The sequence below is a fragment of the Paramormyrops kingsleyae genome, chromosome 12 (genome assembly GCF_048594095.1).
Source record: "Paramormyrops kingsleyae isolate MSU_618 chromosome 12, PKINGS_0.4, whole genome shotgun sequence".
NCBI classification, from domain to species: Eukaryota; Metazoa; Chordata; class Actinopteri; order Osteoglossiformes; family Mormyridae; genus Paramormyrops; species Paramormyrops kingsleyae.
This window is the reverse complement of record NC_132808.1, coordinates 25,562,960-25,585,049: the sequence shown is the minus strand read 5'-3', so window position 1 is coordinate 25,585,049 and position 22,090 is coordinate 25,562,960. Positions and strand designations below refer to the sequence as shown.

At 38.8% G+C, this 22,090-nt stretch overlaps 3 protein-coding genes across 3 annotated transcripts; all 3 read left to right on the top strand.

Moving 5' to 3' along the window:
• Nucleotides 1–4,402: 4,402 nt before the first annotated feature.
• On the top strand, nt 4,403–7,580 carry LOC111859277 (uncharacterized). Its single transcript, XM_023841807.2, has 8 exons — nt 4,403–4,574; nt 4,702–4,762; nt 4,842–4,889; nt 5,669–5,716; nt 5,829–6,038; nt 6,188–6,220; nt 6,342–6,398; nt 6,499–7,580. Exons 1-8 carry the CDS (start codon nt 4,537–4,539, stop codon nt 6,811–6,813), a joined length of 810 nt encoding a protein of 269 aa, XP_023697575.2. The 5' UTR covers nt 4,403–4,536; the 3' UTR covers nt 6,814–7,580.
• Nucleotides 7,581–15,198: 7,618 nt separating this feature from the next.
• Nucleotides 15,199–16,152, top strand: LOC140593548 (uncharacterized). The gene has a single exon (XM_072718476.1). The coding sequence runs from the start codon at nt 15,199–15,201 to the stop codon at nt 16,150–16,152; it is 954 nt and encodes a 317-aa protein (XP_072574577.1).
• A 1,532-nt stretch (nt 16,153–17,684) lies between these two features.
• On the top strand, nt 17,685–20,496 carry LOC140593538 (uncharacterized). Its single transcript, XM_072718454.1, has 6 exons — nt 17,685–17,796; nt 18,053–18,121; nt 18,214–18,261; nt 18,892–18,936; nt 19,060–19,673; nt 20,193–20,496. The coding sequence occupies exons 2-5, from the start codon at nt 18,068–18,070 to the stop codon at nt 19,645–19,647; spliced, it is 735 nt and encodes a 244-aa protein (XP_072574555.1). The 5' UTR covers nt 17,685–17,796; nt 18,053–18,067; the 3' UTR covers nt 19,648–19,673; nt 20,193–20,496.
• The last annotated feature ends 1,594 nt before the right edge of the window (nt 20,497–22,090 follow it).

The following is a 22,090-nucleotide window of genomic DNA, read 5'->3' as shown; positions in this document are numbered from 1 at the left end:
ATATGTATATACATACACATCATAGCTTTACATACACCAGTAGGCATATGTATATACATACACATCATAGCTTTACATACACCAGTAGGCATATGTATATACATACACATCATAGCTTTACATACACCAGTAGGCATATGTATATACATACACATCACAGCATTACAGGCACCAGTAGGCATATGTATATACATACACATCACGGCATTACATACACCAGTAGGCATATGTATATACATACACATCACAGCATTACAGGCACCAGTAGGCATATGTATATACATACACATCACAGCATTACATACACCAGTAGGCATATGTATATACATACACATCACAGCATTACATACACCAGTAGGCATATGTATACACATACACATCACAGCATTACATACACCAGTAGGCATATGTATATACATACACATCACAGCATTACAGACACCAGCAGCCATACTCCAAAAGATTAGGTTGACCAGACCAGTTGAACATCATACTTATTTTACTGTGCTTATTTTAGTTTCAAAACTTAATGGCTTGTGGGACAAATGAAAACGTACATATATTTTTAATAAATATTGTCAAATGTGGAGGCAAGGGGGTGCCTCCTGTCACCCACAATGTTGTTCATATTATTACTTACTGCTTTACTGGAATCACAAACTTCAGGCCATGGGTGTAACAGACCACTGGCAGAAATGCTGGTCTGTAGAGGACTGAAGACTGGACACCAACTGACTTCACCTGTAGGTATAACAGACCACTGGCAGAGGTACTGGTCTGTAGAGGACTGAAGACTGGACACCAACTGACTTCACCTGTACAGTAGGTATAACAGACCACTGGCAGAAATACTGGTCTGTAGAGGACTGAAGACTGGACACCAACTGACTTCACCTGTACAGTAGGTATAACAGACCACTGGCAGAAATACTGGTCTGTAGAGGACTGAAGACTGGACACCAACTGACTTCACCTGTAGGTATAACAGACCACTGGCAGAAATACTGGTCTGTAGAGGACTGAAGACTGGACACCAACTGACTTCACCTGTACAGTAGGTATAACAGACCACTGGCAGAAATACTGGTCTGTAGAGGACTGAAGACTGGACACCAACTGACTTCACCTGTTGGTATAACAGACCACTGGCAGAAATACTGGTCTGTAGAGGACTGAAGACTGAACACCAACTGACTTCACCTGTACAGTAGGTATAACAGACCACTGGCAGAAATACTGGTCTGTAGAGGACTGAAGACTGGACACCAACTGACTTCACCTGTTGGTATAACAGACCACTGGCAGAGGTACTGGTCTGTAGAGGACTGAAGACTGAACACCAACTGACTTCACCTGTAGGTATAACAGACCACTGGCAGAAATACTGGTCTGTAGAGGACTGAAGACTGAACACCAACTGACTTCACCTGTAGGTATACAGTAACAGACCACGGGCAGAAATACTGGTCTGTAGAGGACTGAAGACTGAACACCAACTGACTTCACCTGTAGGTATACAGTAACAGACCACGGGCAGAAATACTGGTCTGTAGAGGACTGAAGACTGGACACCAACTGACTTCACCTGTAGGTATAACAGACCACGGGCAGAAATACTGGTCTGTAGAGGACTGAAGACTGGACACCAACTGACTTCACCTGTACAGTAGGTATAACAGACCACGGGCAGAAATACTGGTCTGTAGAGGACTGAAGACTGGGCACCAACTGACTTCACCTGTAGGTATAACAGACCACGGGCAGAAATACTGGTCTGTAGAGGACTGAAGACTGAACACCAACTGACTTCACCTGTAGGTATAACAGACCACGGGCAGAAATACTGGTCTGTAGAGGACTGAAGACTGGGCACCAACTGACTTCACCTGTAGGTATAACAGACCACGGGCAGAGGTACTGGTCTGTAGAGGACTGAAGACTGAACACCAACTGACTTCACCTGTAGGTATAGCAGACCACGGGCAGAGGTACTGGTCTGTAGAGGACTGAAGACTGGACACCAACTGACTTCACCTGTAGGTATAACAGACCACTGGCAGAGGTACTGGTCTGTAGAGGACTGAAGACTGGACACCAACTGACTTCACCTGTAGGTATAGCAGACCACAGGCAGAGCTACTGGTCTGGAGAGAAAAGCTGACTTACAGACGGTGTGACTATCCACAGACAACATCACACAAGACAGCATTACATAAAGCATGCAATGCCTTCTGGCCTGTTTACTGTTAACATGCCTGGGGGCTTTGAAGAGCTGGGTTTTTTACTTCTATCAAATGATAGAGTTTTGTTTCCTCTCCTCTGTTCTCACATTCAGGAGGTAAACAGATTGTTGAATATCCTTATAGAAAAAGATTTTAAGATACCTTTAACATTTAAATTGTTCTTTGTTTTTGGCAGAGTAATTATATGCTAGTTGTATTATACAGTAACATTTAATTAAATATTGGCTGGTTTAACCACAAAGCCACATATTTATGGTGCAGTTTACACACCCTTCTGTCTGATTTAATTTTAATTTTCCCAAAAAAGCAAAGGAATCAAGGTTTCTGAGCTGGTATGTGCAAACCCATGATAATGTTTCCGCAGAACATTACTTATTTTTAACCCTGAGTTGTTTCAGGATATATAGAGATATCACCCTACTGATTGCCTTACTTTTCGACATACGAGCTGTATTTCTACTTAAAAACACAAGAGGACATGTGCATGTGGTAAACTGCATAATCTAAAATAGATTTGCAGTTCATTTTGTCTTCACCATGCCTGTGGTGTTTCTGAAGCACCCACACAAGCCACAAGGACAATAGCTGTACAATGACAATACATTTACAGAAGATGGACCGTTTCCGTAAGGAAGAGCTATTCTGTGAATATTATGACATTACATTTCCAGTCCAATCATAGATATGACTATTGTCTTTTTACTTCTGTGTTTCAGTGCTAAAGTGCTTGTTGTTCTGACCAACAAAATTCAGTTCAATTCCATTTATATATTATACAGTGCCTTTCACAACAGAGTCACCCCAAGGGCTTTACATGGGTGTGTTGTGATACAGCGCAACACGATAAAGAGAGAACAATGCAAAAACAGTGAAATGGAAAGAAAGAGAAATAAAAGAAAGCCAGATCACAATGGATCACCAGATCCAAAACCAGATCACCCAAACCTCCCAAGTAATCAATGTTACAGTTTGTAAGTCACATCCACCATCTCACGCCTCCATGGTACTGAACCCGAACTCCAGCTCAGATGGTGCCCAACCTGCACACCACCCGGACATGTGGGAAGGCAGGCAGAGAGCATGGGTGTTCAGAACATACACTGACGCATTAATGGACATGCACAGTGGATATAAATGGCATGTACAGCACCATTTAATATTCACTGATATCACATAAATCAAAACATAATTAATCAAATTTATTCATTAATCATTCACATTAATACACGTGAAATTTTCACAATTCTTTTGACAATTATGTACCTGGAAGTTACATGAATTGCTATGTGCTTGTGGTGGGTGAGGCTGTATTCTGCACTGTTGTTACTGAAATACTATAAAATAATACTTAAAAAACAAAAGGATCTCATTTAGCAAATATTTAATATTCCTTGCAGTTTTTTTTTTGCATTTAGCAGACATGGATAATGAATTGGCACACGCTGAGATTCTTTCGCCCATAAATCCCAACTATTTAACTAAAAATGGACTCAGAAAAACTGCCAAAATCCCTTTGTCTGATACTCAGTAGCTCTCCATTACAAAATGTCTCTGCACATGTATTTGGCTTTTTTACAAGTGCCAGTTTAGCTAATTATTCTTATACAAATATTTAATATAATATCTAGTATATATTATAATGTTTATTAATGTACATTAAGGCTGTTAAGGTCTGTTAGGATGTTAAGGTATGTTAGGATGTTAAGGTCTGTTAGATGTTAAGGTATACTTACATGCTGCTTAGGAATGCATCATAAATGTATTATGAATGTGCATTTAATGTGAAAAAGGACAATAAATATTCTGATTCAGATTCTTTTTGCATATGTACTTTACATTAAGCACATTTTAACTATTTCACACCATTAAAATGTATGAAAGTATTGGTATAAGACTGACAATTGTAAAAAGCCAAATACATATGCAAGATATTTTGCAATTCTTTGGCTGTATGATGCACAACCCTCCAAATTCCTTTCTCCATAATGAACATGCAAACAGGAAGATGGGTGCTGTGCAGGAATCGTGCTCCTCCCTGGCTGTGGTGCCCTGAAGCCCGCAGGCCCTGCTCAGTGGCTTCTGCATTAGACATCCTTCCAAATGAAGGCCATGTTGACAAGGTGTTTCACAATAAATGTGAAGGAGTGGGGGACCCTTGGTGACCATGTCATGGGGGAGTGGTGGGTGCACAGAGGACTGTGAGGATAATTCTGTCTTCGAAACTTTCATAAACAGCTCTGTGAAGCTGTGGGTCGGTGCAGATATTTAAGGGCTGCTTGTGACCATCTCAGCAATGAAGAGCCTTCATCCACTTCTCACTCAATCAGTCAGGTCTTACAAAGAAAAAACACAGATTTTACATTTATAGGAACTGTGTTAATATTTTTCTTTATTCATTTAGTTCATTTGACTGAAATCTGCCAGACTTTGTATTCACATTGGTTTTTTTTTCCACCAGGATGAAGTCAGCCTTAATATTGGTTTGCTGTCTTTATATGCCAACTGCCTTTGCTAAACAAGTAAGTTTTCATTGAATTAAAAATGACGTTTTTAAATTATTATTCTCAAACATTAACTTTGCTTACTTTCATTTAACAGATATTTCAGAAAGATGATTTGGTTGATCATCCTCAAGAGACAAGTTCTGTGAGTAATACTGTAACTTCACAAGACTTAATCATTATGCATCATATTTATTTTGATAGGTCCAAATAAAAATCAAGAGGATTAAGGTGCACTATAATCAACAGTTTCAGACATTTCTGTATGTACTGTGTAAATTTTTTTGTATTTAGATTTGCTTCTTTATTTCCGGAAGCAAAGTTCTGTTATTTATTCAAATGTGTTTCCCATGGTTATTATTATGTTTCCATTTATTTTTCATTAGTAGTTGATTATAAAATTACTGCTGTCAGGATCATTTTATGTACTATAAGATGTCACAGTCTTTTTCTTAAGAACATTTTTGTCTAAAACATCAAAATTGAATAAATTTACTATAAAAAATTCCATTAGTTAGTTTGCTAGGATTGTCTTAGTTTGTTATTGGTTCTGAAAGAGCAAAGAAAAAAAAAACAACGATAAATCATCATTTCTTTTCTATCCTGATCGTTTAAACGATTGGACTGGTCTTTGGTTTATGTTTGCACAAGGAGATAAATAAGTGAAATAGTGAAATACTTAGGACTTAGAGACAAATGTCGTCAGATGTCTTTAGTGTTTCAGGTTTTGTCTGTATTGTTCTTTCTGAGATTCCAAAAACAAACAAAAAGTAATAGATAATAGATCTTTCCTCTAAAAACATAATGAAGAATTTCGATCATTAATTCAATGGCAGAAAATCTACAAATGATTCAGACAATTAATGAGCAGTAACTTATTTCTGTATTTTATCAGATTTCTTTCACATTTGTTGTTATCCACAGATCATGCTACAAAGTTTCTTTTCACAAAGTCTGGATCAAAGACCTGAGGTAGATGCTGATGAATTGTGCAAGCTAAAATTACATAAATATTACACAGAGTTTAATATGAACACTGTATTTCACCAATATATCACTAATTCACTCTTTATTGCTATGCCAGAGTTTGCCAGAAAATACTTCTGAAAATACCTCAGAAAATTCTTCAGAGAGCACCTCGGAGAATACTTCTGAAAACACTTCAGAAGATACTTCTGAGAACACCTCGGAGAATACTTCTAACAATACTTCAGAAGATACTTCTGAGAACACCTCGGAGAATACTTCTGAAAATACTTCAGAAGATACTTCTGAGAACACCTCAGAGAATACGGTAACATAATAAAAAGCCATAGCTTGTCATTTCAAAGGTAGTGGCCTGACAGCAAGGGCATCTAAAGGGTTGGGTAGCTCTACACAGCACTCAATAAATCTGTTCATTTGAGAATCAAAAAGAAATGCTCATGGTCTTTCTACTCACAGGCCTCAGAAGAAGACAATACACCTGAAAACTTGGTAAATTCATTATTCTGCATTTTTTTGCACAAGACAAGATAATTGAAGTCTGTAACCATACGCATCTTTGTATGTCGAAATCACTGCTTACTTATTATTTATGGTCTTGAACTCTGAACAGAGTGACCATATTCAAGCTGTAGACAAAAGAGATGACAAGGAAGAGCAGACTCTGAATGTGAGCACACTCTTATCTTTACTTAAAGCATACAGTGTACTGTTGGAGGCTGCAGATACAAATACTGATATCGTTTATGTTCTTGATTTATTGAAACCAGAGCTGGATGCGGGTGTTCAAGGCTACTGTGAAGAGTGCGGATGCGATCACAGAGAACAAAGACAAAGGGGACGAACCGATCCGCCAGGAAGACACTCTGGTGGTAAACCATGCTGAAAGAAAACACTCTACTAACCAGATCAGTGATAATACAGAGAGCAATGAACCCACAATGAATATGTTTGTAGGCGGATGCCAGGGCAGCATAAATCAAGATGACTGTGAGAGCAAACAATATACTTTCCAAACATCAGATGACCTGTTTGATCCAAACCATGGCTTATTAAGGCCTGACAATGAACAGAGGGATCCGTAACTGTGGTAATTATGCCACAAAACATTGTATCCTAGCATGTGTCGTCTTTTTTTCTTCTAAAAAATGTTTACTTTTTCTTTTTTCAATTTTTGTGCTAAATCAAAGTGATAAGCATTCAAAATCAATATGCCAGCCTCATTTAAACGTTCAATCATTTACACAGTAAATGTATATTTTTTTTACATTTACTGTGTAAACGCTTGAATGTTTGTTGTTTCCTCACATCTGAAGGGGTAGTTGCTCTGCAATTGCATTATAAATGGTGTAATGATAATAAAAGGCTTCCAATTGTAATTATTATTTTCTTCTGAGATTGAACTTAAAAGTAACAAATTTGGCTAACTTTACACCATGTAATAGTGAGTGAATTTGATAAACCAAAGGACCAAAGGACCCCAAAAAACATCAATAGAGGGTTATGTTACAGTGTGGTTTATATGACGTGCTACATCACATTGCATATTGCATTGTACTGTATGAAATATGCAATATGCCATCAAATGTAATAGTAATAGACCACCAAATACAACATTTTTTAGTCATATTATCTATATAACTATTGTATACAGTCTTTATTGACCATTGAATACATTTTACATTATATATGCTTCACTATTCAGAAATTGAAAATATATAACTGTACAATCTTGTACTTTTTATGTATAACATATACTCAGATATTTTCTGTTGTCTTACATATGTTGAACTTTTTACAAAATACAACTGTCATCGAAAATGAGTGTTTATAATAAAGTTTATATAATTAAGTTTTATTGGTGAAAATTCATTATTTAGTTATTTGATCCAGTTATTTTACTGTAGATGGCTATAAAATTGTTAGTTAAAGAAAATATAATGAAATATATTTTATCCATCCATCCATCCATCCATTAACTTCCGCTTATCCGAGGTCGGGTCGCGGGGGCAGCAGTCTCAGGAGGGAAACCCAGACTTCCCTCTCCCCAGCCACTTCATCCAGCTCCTCTGGGGGAATCCCGAGGCGTTCTCAGGCCAGCCGAGAGACATAGTCCCTCCAGCGTGTCCTGGGTCCTCCCCGGGGCCTCCTCCCAGTGGGACATGCCCGGAACACCTCACCAGGGAGGCGTCCAGGAGGCATCGAGCCACCTCATCTGGCTCCTCTCAATGCGGAGGAGCAGCGGAACTACTCTGAGTCTCTCCCGAAAGACCGAGCTCCTCAGCCTATCTCTAAGGGAGAGCCCAGCCACTCTGCGGAGAAAACTCATTTCGGCCTCTTACACTCGCGATCTCGTTCTTTCGGTCACTACCCACAGCTCTTGACCATAGGTGAGGGTAGGAACGTAGGTCGCTTGGTAAATCGAGAGCTTTGCCTTTTGGCTCAGCTCCTTCTTCACCATGACAGACTGATGCAGCGCCCGCATCACTGCTGACGCCGCACCGATCCGCCTGTCGATCTCCCGCTCCATCCTTCCCTCACTCGTGAACAAGACCCCGAGATACTTAAACTCCTCCACTTGGGGAAGGCCCTCCTCCCCGACCCGGAGAGAGCACTCCACCCTTTTCCGGCTGAGGACCATGGTCTCGGATTTGGAGGTGCTGATTTTCATCCCAGCTGCTTCACACTCGGCTGCGAACTGTTCCAGTGAGAGCCGAAGGTCACAGTCAGATGAGGCCAACAGAACCACATCATCTGCAAAAAGCAGAGACCTAATCCTGAGGTCACCAAACCGGACACCCTCAACGCCCTGGCTGCGCCTAGTAATTCTGTCCATATAGGTTATGAACACAATCGGTGATAAAGGGCAGTCCTGGCGGAGTCCAACTCTCACCGGGAATGAGTCCAACTTACTGCCGGCAATGCGGACCAAGCTCTGACACCAGTTGTACAGGGACCGAACAGCCCTTATAAGGCAGTCCAGCACCCCATACTCCCGGAGCACTCCCCACAGGATTCCCCAAGGAACGCGGTCGAATGCCTTCTCCAAGTCCACAAAGCACATGGTTGGGCAAACTCCCATGAACCCTCCAAGACCCTCCTGAGAGTATAAAGCTGGTCCACTGTTCCACGGCCAGGGCGAAAACCACACTGCTCCTCCTGAATCCGAGGTTCGACTATCCGACGGACCCTCCTCTCCAGCACCCGCGAATAGACCTTACCAGGGAGGCTGAGGAGTGTGATCCCCCTATAGTTGGAACACACCCTCCGGTCCCCCTTCTTGAAGATGGGGACCACCACCCCGGTCTGCCGAAGTCCACGCGATGCCGCGCAGTAATTGTAGTAATTGTAATTATTATTTCTAATGATCTAACCAGTTCATACAGGGGCTAAAGCCACGCTAAAATAGGCCTAACAGTGCCACTGGTACTGTACAGTTAGAGTTAGAGGTGCACTACTGTACTTGATAGATTCCCCTACTCTTCCTACCTTGGGCTTCCAGTGGGGAGACCTGAGGTCAATCCAGCCCTGCCCCCCTCCCTCGTCCCATCTCGTACTTCTCAGTGGTAGCCTGCCTAAGTAGAATCAGGTCACCCATTCCAACAAGGTTAATTGACCCACTTGATTACATGATATCATTGATGTGACATGCAAATAATAGCTAGAAAACTGATCACGCAAATATCACCATTGCATTTTTTTTTTTTCCCGGCGCCCCATGTTGCCCCCAGCAGGATTCTTGTTACTTGTCTATAAAAGGCAAACAATTGTATCTTTCTGTACAAGTCCTGTTCAAGAACAAAATATCTAGGGTGTGTTTCCTGAAAGCAGTTGTTTCCTGAATTTAGTTAATTATCTCACGCTTAAGATCAATCGTCCAATTGCAAATCCATTCGTACCTCACTTGTAAACTGAAGAGTGCTCCGACCCACTTGTTATTTTCTATGTCGTTCTTTTGTGGAAGGATTTCTGCGGGAAATAAGTGTGGGGTAGCCTGGGTGGGGGCTTAGTGGCATTCACTTGGCTTTAGGCCTTAGGCAGGAATATCAGTGTCTGTCCTTGTGCTGTGCTTAAGCTGCTGGTACAGAGGTTGTTTGCCTGTGCCTGCGACCTTGGCACGAGAGAGAGGCCTCCTCCGCGGTCCTGCCAGATAACAAGAAAACATCCACATGGGCCAAACTGAGCTGCAAGAAGAACTTTACATTTAGAGGCTACTTTAATACGTTTTAATACTGTAATTCCACCTCTTTTGGTGGTAATGAGAAATGTAACCAATTACCTTTTCAAATTAAATAACGCAATTAAAATTTAAATGAGCTCATTATTCATTACTTTTGTCTTGCGTGAGTCTATTCCCCTAAAATTTTATTTAATCAGTCTAATGTCAACTGACCTTATGCTGGAACAATGAATGGGTGATATTAGGTGCAGTGATCGATAAAATTTGACAGTTATCTTGTCTTGTACTGTCACAGCAATAACATCAAAATAAAACTACACAGACAGTACACATGCATTGGCATAATGTCTCCACAATGCTTGAAAATCCTCCAGCAAAGCATTTCTATGTCACAGAGACATCGCTAGTTCAAATTTCAAATTTAAGTTTATTTTAAAAGCACTTTTGAAACAACTGTAGTCGACCAAAGTGCTGCACAATATGATTTGTGAGTCACGTACATACATGACAACAAGATACAGAAGCATTGAACATAAACACACGGACAGTGTCCCAATAAAAACTACCACAGGGCCAACAGCGACTAGCTGATCTAAACCGGGTCAAATAACATGGGGATGAAACAAACAAAACTGAAAATAAAAACAGGAGATAGAAACAAGTAATTAACAAATAAAAGCCAAATTTACAAGTGGATAATTTGTAATTGGATGATAAAAAGGCTGTTATGAACCCCAGTCTAGGGGGTTGGAGAGCATCAGGATAGATGTGTGGGTGGATGTGTGGGGGGGGAGGGCAGAACAAACACGGTGCACAAAACAGGGACGATAAGCCGAGTGTGTATTTACAAGTTTGCTCACCATAATGTAGTTACAGCCTTCAAGAGTGACCCAGGCCAATACAACAAACAATCTACCTCACCGAGTCCCAAACTAACTCACCTACAAAGGAAAAATAATACAAAAGACAGTCACTCTTACTATCTCCCTATCCAAATATACAAATAAACTGGTGGTCAGTACACAGGAATGGCAAATACAGAGAGCAGGTGATCAAAAATCATGGGGCAAAGAAAAAAGCAATAAACCAGAAAACAGACCAGAGTCGTACACAAGCAATCAAAACAGAATATAGCACAAAGCACAAGCAGAGGAGCAAACTGGAGCTGGGGATTTGGCGTGGTCGATCCTCTCCTACGACTAACCCGGAAGTGACGACGTCCGACCAGAACATAACAGGCGCAAATTACACAATACATAAAAAAACGCAAACCCTTGCGGTACGAACCCAAAACCTTACGGCACGTAATAAGGCTCTCAAACTGAGTTAAGAGCTACGGAATAAAAATACGCTTTGAGATAAGATTTAAAAGATGACAACCCCTTACATAGAGGGGTAATTCATTCCAAAACTTGGCTCAATGACTGCAAATGGCCGATCACCTCTTTGCTTCAATCTAGATTTTGGAACTATTAGAAGAACATAGTCTGCTGATGTCGATGGTTTACGTGGACAAGGTCAGAAATGTAAGAAGGAGCTTGACCATGCTGTGGAGCCAGTGGAGGGAGTCCAGTGTTGGCGTGATAAGCTCCTGTTTATGTGTCTCTGTAAGAAGACATGCTGTAGCATTTTAGACAATCTGCAGGTGTGAAAGCTTGACTGATCAAACCTGCATCTCCAGATCAGTGAAAGATAAAAAGGTCTTAACCATAGTTAAAACACTCAGTTGGAAAAAGTTAACTTTAACTACAGAGTTAATTTGTTTTGTCCAATTTAAGCTTATAATCCATTATGACACTTAAGTTTCTAATTTTAGGTTTCAAAAAGTCCTCCAGGGAGCCTAATTTTGATGGATGTGCATCACTTAGCCCCATTAAGAGTACCTCAGTTTTACTATCATTGAATTTTAAATAGGTAGAGGCCATCCAGGATTTAATGTCCTCAAAACAGTCTAGAAATCAGTTTAGTGAGTCCATGTTATGCTGTTTCAGGGGCAGATCAATCTCAATTGCATAACAATGCAATAGGTTCATACTTTCTTACATCTGACCATACAGGAAGCATGTACAAGGAGAACGGGATTGGCCCCAAAACAGAGTTTCGAAGAACCCCACAGGACAATGGTGCTGATAATGACACACAGTCATTAATACCGATAGAATAACTCCAACAAATAGGACCTGAACCACTCTAGAGCAATGCCTTTCAAAGCAACACAGTGCTCTAACTGAGAATAAAAAACATTGATTCAACTTTCCCCTGATTTCTGTGCGATATATTTAGTTTTTAGCCTACTGTGATTTTTCCAGATTAGGCTATATAACTCACAATAGGTTTATACTATATGTATTTATATAGGTTTGTTCTGTTTACCCCACATAGCAATATTTATTTAATGTTTAAAACAATGTACCCCACAAACAAGTTAACTCATTAAAAGTTATATATTTATTATTTTAAATACATTGAAAAACATCACAGAAATAGTAACCACAGGCCTAACAGTTATCCTGACGTGATTAAAGAATGCCTTAACTGAAGTCGTAAATGACATAACAATGGCAACTGATGCTGACAGCACAACTGTGCTAATGCTTCTGGACCTTAGTGCTGCTTTTGACACGGTTGACCATTCTATCCTAATACAAAGACTTAAATCTGAGGTTGGGTCGTGTGGAATAGTGTCAAAGCGTATTTGAGTAATCGGTATCAGTATGTTCAAGTGTCAAATACTCCGTTGTCAATGTCACCGGTCAGATATGAAGAACCACAGGGATCAGTGCTTGGTCCTTTATTGTTTTCTTTACATGCTGCCATTAGGAAACACAATAAGAAAACATGATGTTAACTATCACTCCTGTGCCGACGGCACCCAATTATACATTCCGGTTACGCCTAACGACACCACATATATTGTTACCTTAGCTAATTAGTTTAACGAGGTTAAAACCTGCATGGCAGAAACCAACTTATCACTAAATGCTCAGAAAACCAAGATTCTGTTGTTTGGAGGCAGGTCTATTGTTTGATTCCCCAGGTCACCCAGGGTACCTTTCTGTGTGGAGTTTGCATGTTCTCCCCGTGTATGGGTGGGTTTTCTCCCACAGTCCAAAGACATGCAGGTTAGGTCAACTGGCTACTCTAAATTGCCCATAGGTGTGGCTGTTTGTCTGTGGTGGACTGGCGGCCTGCCCAGGGTGGACTCTGCCTCTCTGCCAAAGATGCTGGGATTGGCTCCAGCTTCCCCGTGACCCAGATGGATGAAGCAGTATAGATAATGGGTGGATGGATAGTCAAAAATATATAAATGGGCTCAAAAAAAAATTCCCCACCCTCAGTATGTGGCACCAGTGTTATTTAAGAAAGTGTCTATATCTAATGGATTTGAATCTTTAACAGAAGGATAAAATTGACTGCTGAATTCTGAAATTTCTGAATGTTTATGTCTTCTGGAAAATATCAGCTGTTTCCTTGTGAATCCTTAATCATTGTATTTATTGATTTTTCTTTATCTCTTTTAAGCTGATTTGCTAAAAATGGTCATTTTTAAGAGCCCTGATTTCAGTCTGACTGTATTCCAAACTGGTGCAAACTTGTTGCAGTTCTCGATGTATCTCCAATTTATTGATTTTCAATTTATTGATTCGAGGACACTCTTCTCAATGTCGGCAGAGAGGAGAGTCCTTTTATCTAGCATTTCTCCATGAGTACGGAGTATTTTTCTATAAATTCTTATATTTGCTCCATGCTTAAAAGAGGCTGAGTCTATTTAATCCTGATGAAATGAAATGAGAAACTAGGACTGCTAGACTGCTTGTGAAGAATTAACTCCAACCCAGATAAAGAAAATGACTGAATCAGCATAAGATGCAATACTGAACATGCATCTTGGAAAATGACTCCTAGTGAAATTTATGCATCTGAAAGGAGCTGAATAAATACAAGCTTTCCTTTTTCTTCCGGGAGTAATTGTATGTATTTAGAAGGCAAAACATATATCTGCAATAAAACTCACAATTATGTTGTGGGCAGCCTTATCATTAACAATCCTCAGGTGTATTTTAAAGTAAGTATCTGTTCAAGACAAAGAGGAGTACAATGCTGTTACCCCCTTTAAAGAACGCTAATTAGGCCTTGTGACGTCACTTCTCATTCTGTCTGCATTTTTTTGTTGTTGCTCTAGAGAATGTTTAAATAGACACGTGCAGAATGGAATCACTTCGCCTCAGAAGCCTCTCTGCTGTCACTCAATTGCATAGGTGCATATAAACCTGCAGAACAAGGAGGTAGGTACAATGTCCCAGCATCCTATATAAAAAATACATTAAAATTAAATTTAAATAAAGATCTTTAGAATTTTCTTAACAGAATTAATAAAACTTTTTTTTTTTACATTTTGTAATTCAAATTTGCAGTTCGACGGTTGTCAATCAAATAAATGTTTACATTCATTGATTTATTTCATGTCCTGATGCTTTATTATTATTTTTATTACCTATTCTAAAAATGAAAATGAATTTATGCTTAATTGTATATTGATTATTAATGTTTTATATAAAATAATAAATGAGCGGTCAAAATGACCGCTTACAGCGATTCTAGTAGTCGGAGTTCGAGTGTTAAAAACTAAACAGTGCTGTTTTTTTATTGCTTATATGAAACTTTGAACATTTTTAAAATCTATTTCAGAATGTTTGATGCCATTTTAGTATGTATTGATTTTTCATGAAGTTCTGTAAAGATGATCATATTATGCATATATCATTTATTATAGAAAAAAGCCACCATGGTACTTGCACTACTATTCTTCTGTCTGTTTGGGACACTGAGTGCCATTCCTGTAAGTGCAATACATTATTTATATTTGACTAATGTGAGGTTTTTGGAAGGATTTGTTTACTTTTTTCATTATACGTTGCAGATTTCACATGATGAAAGTGTGCATGCTGTAAGTATATACTCGAAAACTACTATTACGATCTCATTGATTGAATTTGACTGAGTCATGCTTATATTTTTATTAAACTGTGTTTATTTCCAGATCACAGATGGAAATGTATTCAGTGGGAGTAATGTCCCAGTGCATAATATGAAGATACATGTAGCTTTGTTGCTATTAACGTATAGAATAAATTTTTATTCTGATCATTTTTACTTGTTACAGAATGAGCACAAGTACAGCCATCATCAAAATAGCAGTATTCACACAAACAAACAAGACAAATACAACAGTGGACATCAAGTGGAAAAAAGAGAAGCTAACGATCAAACCGAGGAAAATGGCCTTGAGATGCAGAATGGAAAGATAATCGAAGAGCAGGTGCCAAACCAAGAAAAAGTCTTATCATCTGAACAACAACCAGATTCATATTATTTTGATGACCAAAGTATGCAGGGGGACAATCCATTTGGTGGAACTTCAAGTTTTTTGACAACTACAAATGACTCATGTGATTCAGCTGATTCAAGTTCATGTAATCATGATGAATCAATTGGTTCTGACAACAAAAGTGCCAGTTCCAGTGAGTCCAGTGATTCAAATGACTCCAGGGACTCAGACAGTTCTAGTGACTCTAATGACTCAAGCAGTTCCAATGACTCCAGTAGTTCCAGTGACTCCAGTGACTCAGATAATTCTAGTGATTCTGGTAACTCCAGCAGTTCCAGTAGTTCCAGCGACTCAGACAATTCTAGTGATTCTGATAACTCCAGCAGTTCCAGTAGTTCCAGCGACTCAGACAGTTCTAGTGATTCTAATGACTCCAGTAGTCCCAGTGACTCCAGTGACTCAGACAATTCTAGTGATTCTGATAACTCCAGCAGTTCCAGTAGTTCCAGCGACTCAGACAGTTCTAGTGATTCTAATGACTCCAGTAGTTCCAGTGACTCCAGTGACTCAGACAATTCTAGTGATTCTGGTAACTCCAGCAGTTCCAACGACTCAGACAGTTCTAGTGATTCTAATGACTCCAGTAGTTCCAGTGACTCCAGTGACTCAGACAATTCTAGTGATTCTGGTAACTCCAGCAGTTCCAGTAGTTCCAGCGACTCAGACAGTTCTAGTGATTCTAATGACTCCAGTAGATCCAGTGACTCCAGTGACTCAGACAGTTCTAGTAATTCTGATGACTCCAGCAGTTCCAGTGACTCAGACAGTTCTAGTGACTCTAATGACTCCAGTAGTTCCAATGACTCCAGCATTAATTCTAGCAATTCTAGTGATTCAGACAATTCTAATGACTAGCAGTTCTAATAATTCTAGAGATTTAAGGGAAATCCAGTAGATCCAGTGACTATTAATTCTTCTAATTTAAGTGATTTCAGTAATTGATGAAATTCTAATGACCATTGGGCCTGGCTACTATGCTAACATCATATATAGCGACAATAACTGTACCCAACCAGCAATTTTAGGAAGTCCTCAAACTCTAATCAAACAATCAGCACCACAACCTGATACAGAAGCTCAGAACAGTGGAGGAGAAAATGAAGAAATAAAAAAGACATAAAAAACAATACTAAATGTCATAAGTATCTCAAAATGATTGCCACCAAATCTAAATCATGTTTCTTTTTCCTGTATATTGGCAACTTATGGATACAAACATTGAAGTAAAGGTGCAAAATACGTTCTGACTTTGCATTTTGTAAATTGTGTTCACTTTTATATATTATTTAATGTTAATAATGAACAAACAATAAAATACAAAATAAAAGAGAACATTCATTTCAATGAAGCAATTCATCCATGAATGAAAAAAGGACATATTTTTTAAGTGTACAGAGAGGAACATGGACTGTGTAGTAATTGAAAAAGGAAAATAAAAATGATTTTTTTCTGTTTTCTCAGATATGTTGTTATTTAAATTGAGTTTGCATTTAATGTTTCTCCACATACGCTTCTAATTAAATTTCCATACATTCAAGCCTATGAAATGCACTGCACTCTGCCTCACTATACACTGATTTGTTGTCTTTTTTCTTCTGAGAGGAACTTTGCTGGGAGTTATTTTTATAACTTGACAAAAATTCCCCCTTAGGCAAAGAAGGTGTTAAACGTTAGAAAGTTTAAGAACTAAAAAACAAAAGGAAAAAGATATTAATTGCAGTATACTGAGTGCAAGATTGCTAAAGTTAGCCTGAGCGAAGTTTACTTGACTTTAGGTTTTTGGAAAGATGCCAAATGTCATAAACACAACCACTGTGTAGGCATTCGACCTTCAGCTGTATCGCAGCTGTGCGTAAGTATGTAGGTGTGACTGTCACACAAACATGCTTTTTTCCCTTTTTGACTGTCTGGGAAAGGCCTGTAAAAAGATTATCTCATGGTTTCAGCTTAGGTACTTATTATTACAGCACTGAGCCTCTCATTTCAGGAGCTGACAAATAATATATTAACTTCATTAAAAAATATTAGTTGGCAAATATAAATTATTATGAATTTGTTACAGGTGGAAGTGAGAATTATAAGTAAGAGGACATTATGTTGGATGTGCATCTTTGAAACTCGAATCAAAACCTTTTGGTTCACTTAAAAATCTGATCTCTCTGAAAAATGCTATTTAAAAGAGATGTTGGTCTCCATTTTAGCCCTTTAAAACCATGACTGTTAAACTGTGAAATTTGAGTCTATTCAATTAAAACTCCTTTCTCTGGCTATTGCTTGACCACAGCAGCTGTGTGGTGTACCTCTGCTTGCACTTCACACTCTGGAGTTTGGTGACTTAGCCGATTAGAGCAACGCTCTGTCTCTCTGCCTCTCTTCCTATTGGTGGAATCAAACATGGGCCCTGTTTATATTAAATTGTGCCATGGGGTTAGGGTTTCACTGAATTCTGAGCTTGAAAAGGAATTCTTTGGTTGATGTTTTTTGTCTCTATACATTAAGGTAAGTCCAATGCTAAGATATTTATATAAACTTTCATATTTGGCATTGAGAAATAAAATATACATTCTAAATTCATTATGGTTTAGTGTTATAGTTATAACACTGCTAAATGAAATAATGACACTACGCATCCATTTCAATAGGGAGCGAAGGACCTGCATGACCAGATTTATTTATTCTGTTGTGTTCAGTTTTTGGTACTGATTGATATTAATGATTGTGACATATACAAAACCATTTGTTGATTAATCTCCAGGCCGACTGCTACAAAATGAAGGTTGCTTTACTCTGCATCAGCCTTTTGGCAGCAACTTACGCCTTACCAGTACGTATGTTTGCCATTTTTAGCGCTGAGTGATGACATGTAGAAGTACTTGCAAATGAATTCAATGTTTAATTGTTTTATGATGTTTGTAGGCGCAACGGCAACGGATAGCCAGATCAGATTGTTTGGAAAGCAGACAGGTATGTATATGTATATACATTATATACTAAAAATTCTTACTGTTATATACATATTAGTAAGTAATTGAACTCATCTGCACTGTACCTGAGCTCTTTGCACATTAAATCCATCCATTATCTATGTATTTATTTATTTATATTGTCCATATGCTTGACTCAGCATTGCATATCTCCTGTAAAAAAAAAGGAAAAAAAAATCCTTATATCTTTACTTTTAAATGTTTATTTGTATGTGTGTTTTGTTTATGTCGTGATACCACCTGCACCAAAAGAAATTCTGTGTACTTTTCTATACTTAGCAAAAAAAAAAGATTCTGATATTTCTACGGACCGATGAGGGGGTTTTATGGGGGGCTGGAGTGACATAAATTGTATGTAAGCTTGTTTTTATGTTTCACCTGAAATATTACGTTTCCCTTTTAATTACACTGAAAAAAGAGCTTTCTGTAAATATTTGATTCAGAATTTAGTAGCCCTGTTTCTTCTATATTGTTTAATATGGTTTTGTGGCATGAATATAGTGTTAGAAATATTTTCCAGTTACTTTTGGAAAGTAAAATGTTTTAGGGTAACAATACCAGTAACTACTAACAATAGCACCAGTTAAGAGTCTTCTTGTTATTTCTGCAGGAAAACAGTGACTCATCCGAGAGGGAGAAGAACATTACAGAAGATGTAACTTTTCCTTATGTCTCTTAAGTTGTTGTTACTAATAGCTTTGAAAGCTGTTAATATTTAAAGTATCGTAACTCTGGTTTGTTTAAGAAGGGACACTAACCCTAACCTTTACTTCTGTAGAATGATTCCCGCAAATTGAAGAATGGCAGTGAAGATGAATCTGAAAGAGTCAATGATGAGCAGGAAGAAAGTGAAGGGAAAGAGGATGAGGAAATAAAAGATGAATCCAGTAAAACTGGGGAAGAAGAGGGAGGTAAGCAAGAGGGAGACAGGAAAGAGGAAGAAGGAGGTGAAGGTGAACATGGTGAAATGGAAGAAGAGGGAAATGAAGAAGGAGATGAAGAGGAAAATAAAGAGGAGGAAGATGTAGGGGCAGAAAGATATGGTGAAAAAGAGGAAGAAGAAGGAAATAAAGAAGACAATAATGAAGAAAAAGAAAACACAGGCAGAGGAGACAAGGATAAAGATGGTGATGGGGAAAAAGATGGTGAAGGCCAAACTGAGGAAGATGAAGAAGAGGACAATGAAGAAGATGATGAAGAGGATGAAGATGATGAGGAAGACCGTGAGGAGGAGGAGGAGGAGGAGGAGGATGAAGAAGATGGACAAGAAGATGAAGATGGAGGAAGAGCAGAAGATAATCAACAAGAAGAAGAAGAAAGAGAGGAGAATGAAGAAAAGAACAAAGAAGAGGATGAAGGCAAGTGAGGCTGAAGGAGATCAGGGAAAAGAAGGTAAATAGTTTTGCAAACTCAAACCAATTGACACATAATAATCCAGGATGGGTGACGTTCCCATTCTCTCTATACAGTATAACATCAGTAACTACCAACAATACCACCATATAGCACAATACCAGTAACTACCAACAATACCACCATATAGCACAATACCACCATATAGCACAATACCAGTAACTACCAACAATACCACCATATAGCACAATACCAGTAACTACCAACAATACCACCATATAGTACAATACCACCATATAGCACAATACCAGTAACTACCAACAATACCACCATATACAGTATCAACAATACCACCATATAGCACAATACCAGTAACTACCAACAATACCACCATATAGCACAATACCACTGACTAACAACAGCACCATTTTCACATTAAGGTACGACGAGCCCCCTTCCTATCTGCCTCAACATACCCATATGCATTTTATACTGTAAATCTGTTTTCAGTTATTTATAAAACTGATTTTACATGTTTGTATGTAATGTGATTCCCAGGCAGCAGAGCAGCTGAAAAGAATGGTGAAATGGAAATGAATGAAGACACTTGGGACAACAATGGCTGCAATATGAACAACAATAGCAAGATTGGGGAAAGCCATTTTCTACTGGTCAGGTGTAGGATAGCATAACTCTGGAATCAATACTATCTATCTATCTATCTATCTATCTATCTATCTATCTATCTATCTATCTATCTAAACTCAGACTCAAGTAACAGAGTGCATGGGCATCAGTCCAACCCCTGTCTGTTATCATTTGGTGTAATTCTCCTTAGACAACAAGCTAATATATTTTATATTTCATTCATATATTCATACAAGCAGACAATAAAGTATTTCTACATTGCTCTCCTGAATGCTGCTTTAAACAAAAGATCAACTCTCAGAAACTTCAGGACCACTGCACTCTATGACCTACTAGAAAGGATCGGCTCTACACATTTTATCACTATATTAGGCCTCTATAAATTTTATTAGCAGGACCCTTTAGGAAAACATCTGGAGCCTTTACTGCTTATAAAAATCACTGGGGTTATTCCAATTAATTGTAATGCCTTCTGAGTTGCATGGCACATGCTATGCCTCATGGATGAGTTGCTACATGGCCATGAGGTTTGCCTAGATGACATGTTGATCTATAATAGCACCAGGGAGGACTACCTGCACAACCTGGAGAGTGTTCTGAAGGATGGTAATCAAGCATGACTGACCCTCAATGTCAAAGTGTGAATAGCTTAAGGGAGTAGTACATAATAGGGGTACCTACAGAAAGGAGGACAAGTCAGGCCTTGTAAGTCTAAAGTGCTATCTCTCAGGTAGAGAGTTTGATCCAGACTGAGACTGACCACAAGGCTCTCACATGGATTCAAATTATAATGGATTACATGGTGATATATGGGTCTGCAACAGTAAACACATCTATGCGACCTCTGACTAGTATTCCTGTAGAAATTGTAATTCTTTTTCAGGCTCAGCAAAAAATTTCTAATAGACCCAATTGTGTAACAATATTATGTGTTTTGTTTACACGGAACAACCAGCATCCCCCTCACTATTAGTCAGCCTCACAATGTCCCTGCTCACCTTTGTAAACTGCAGACCTCACATCTACGTGACCTGTCCGAGTTGAGTGGGGAGAGGGATTTGGGGGCCACTGGGGACTATGTACTGTGACATCCGCTGGTACTGATGGACATGTGCCGCAAGTTCTGATCTTGTATACAATGTCCAGAAGGTCTACAGGCTCAGCTTGCTTGACCTGCTGTTGCGTAAAATATTTAAATATCTCTCACCTCTTATACAGGGGACCAGTTCTGTAAAATAAATGTTAAAAATGTTAGTTTTTAGTTATGTTAGAGCATCTTTTGGATTAACCTCATCCCTCACAATCATCTGCCTTTCAGTTTTCCCTACAAGAATTATGACAAGGGCGCAGTTGGGGCATGGATACCTTGGCAGATTTAGGATGCCCGGCACTGTATAGTGGCCTTTGGGTACATAATATTATACATAAAATTGGGTGAGGGTCCAAGATGTCATTTTGTCAGGGAGCCTAGAAATTCTAGCTGAGCCCCTAAGTGTGGTTCATGCGCTTTAATGATTAAGTTATGTGGTCTGCAGCTTCAGCTTCCATGTAGGGCTTCCCCTGGAAAAAAGTGTAAAAGTGCAGTATTTTCTGACTCTTTATGATTGTAAAAACTGAACAATGAAGATGCAGGACAGGAAGACTACTGACATCTTTGAAGTTTGGTGCTGGACATGATTTTGCAAGACTGTAAGATAAAAAAATCAAGTGGATTCATGGTCAAATCGAGCCTGAACTTTCATGCAAAGCCCAAGTAAATAATAAGAGCCACAGTGCAGAAGGTGTTTGGAAAAGATTAAATTAAAAAG